The sequence below is a fragment of the Hipposideros armiger genome, unplaced genomic scaffold (assembly GCF_001890085.2).
Source record: "Hipposideros armiger isolate ML-2016 unplaced genomic scaffold, ASM189008v1 scaffold_1678, whole genome shotgun sequence".
Classification (NCBI taxonomy): Eukaryota; Metazoa; Chordata; class Mammalia; order Chiroptera; family Hipposideridae; genus Hipposideros; species Hipposideros armiger.
This window is the reverse complement of record NW_017733028.1, coordinates 64,487-66,602: the sequence shown is the minus strand read 5'-3', so window position 1 is coordinate 66,602 and position 2,116 is coordinate 64,487. Positions and strand designations below refer to the sequence as shown.

At 39.8% G+C, this 2,116-nt stretch overlaps 1 protein-coding gene across 1 annotated transcript; it reads right to left on the bottom strand.

Annotated features, from left to right (window-relative positions):
• Window positions 1–1,058: 1,058 nt before the first annotated feature.
• LOC109377979 (olfactory receptor 8B12-like) lies at window positions 1,059–1,910 on the bottom strand. The gene has a single exon (XM_019634448.1). It carries the CDS (start codon window positions 1,908–1,910, stop codon window positions 1,059–1,061), a length of 852 nt encoding a protein of 283 aa, XP_019489993.1.
• Window positions 1,911–2,116: the final 206 nt, after the last annotated feature.

Genomic DNA, 2,116 nt, shown 5'->3' with positions numbered 1-2,116 from the left:
ACATATAATGTATTCCCAACTTCACTCAGAAGAAGCACAAACCTGGTCAGAGAGAAGAGATGGAAGCTGAGAGAACTTCAAGTGAAATAGGTTCAATGAGCTACTGAGAAAGTAGAATTTATTCATCTTTTAGGGGACATATGGGGCTTGTATAATAGTTAACGTGAAGTTGATTTGAATAAACGTATTTGGCAATGTAGTATGTGAGGCTCAGAAATCATATATATATATATACATATATATATACATATATATATGTATATATATATACATATATGTATATATATATAGTTCATGCCAGAAAGAAGCTTATAGTCTAATAGAGGCTCCCGTAGAGGCTCCCTATAGACTCCTCTTCCTATTCCTATCCCTTCATATTTTACATTTCCCAGGGTTCACTTTTTAACTTTCTGCACTGTTTCTGTTTCCTTAAATTAAGGATGAACTCATGTGTTTCGTGGCTGTAGCAATCCTACCATATAAATGGCTCTCAAGTTTGTGTCTTTAGTTATTAATTTTCTATTAAGCTCCCTTGCTGTGTATCCAACCTTTTTCTGGATATTTCCAAGAGGATCACAAGGATGAATAAATTTTCCTTTGTTCAAAAGTAGAATCCTTTCAACCTCTCCACTATTTATCTGGGTATAACCAATGATGAGGAAGTAGAAGGTAGAATTTATTAAGTTAATCTAAGTCCTGGTTTTTCTAGGACAGTCCCAATTTGTGTCAATTATCCCAGAAAAATTAGTAGCTCCCCTTTCACTCTGCCATGTATCCTAGTTGACTGAGAAGTATTCAGAGCATGAACTTTGGACTCTGGTAGACCTCAGCAGAAATTCCAGTTTTGCTACTTGGTAGCAGTATGATCTTGGGAAATTTATTTAACCTTTTTATGCGTTTCCAATTTTTTTATCTTAAAACGAGGAAAATAACCGCAACTTGAAGGGTTGTTTTAATGAGTAAATGATGCACCCTGTGGCACAAGGAAGATACAAAAAGCAATTATTTTATTTATTATTATTAATTATTATCATTACTGTTGGGTCTGAGGGTGTCAATCAGGGATTGTCTGGGTGGTGAGATGCCCAGAAAAAAGGCACGAGGCAGACTGTGTATAAATGCAGCAACAACTCTTTATTCATCCAAGGCCGGGGCCAGAGAGAGACAGAGAGAGAGAGAGAGAGAGAGAGAGAGANGAAGGCTTTGGACCTGCCTTCAGTGGAGCTAATGTGGAAAATGCTGGAAAGAATGAAACCATAAGAGATAAAAATGGCAACAATAGGCACCCCAATGCCAATGGTCACAACAATAAAGACCACCAGCAAATTGATGTAAGAGCTGTTGCAGGAGAGCTCAAGCAGGGGAAGGATGTCACACATATAATGATTGACAAGGTTGTTGGCACAAAAGGTCAGAAACACTATATTTCCAGTATGAGCTGTAGCCCCCAAAACCCCCATCACATCCACACCCAACAAAAGCAGTAAACACACCTGAGGAGACATGGTGACAGTATACACCAGTGGCTTACAGATGGCAACATAGCGGTCATATGCCATGGCTGACAGGATGAAGGATTCAGAAAAGACAAAGAAGCAGAAGAAAAAGAGCTGAGTCATACACCCTTCATAGGAGATGATGTTCTTCTTTGAGATAAAACTCATCAGCATTTTGGGGGTGATGGCAGTAGAGAAACTAAAATCTATGAAGGACAAGTTGAAGAGGAAAAAGTACATGGGAATGTGAAGGTGAGAGTTCAGTCCAATCAGGGTTATCAAGCCCAGGTTTCCCACCACAGTGAGCAGGTAGAAAACTAGAAACAGGAAGAAGAGGGGAATCTGCAGTCCTGGCTGGCCCGTTAAGCCTACAAGGGTAAACTCTGTCACAGAGGAGGTGTTATCTGCAGCCATTCTCCCCTGGAAGGTTCTGTGAGGGGAAAAGAAAAGAATTGCTTAGAGAAGGAGAGGGGGGAAAAAACCATTTTTGAGAATGGTATTTGAGCAGAGGGGTTTTTGAATTTACAGAAGATGGTATTTCCTTGTATGCGCATCTCTGTCTTTATGGTCCCCAAGTGCCTTGAACCATCCTAGTAACTGTGGGTGAAATTTGCCTCCAG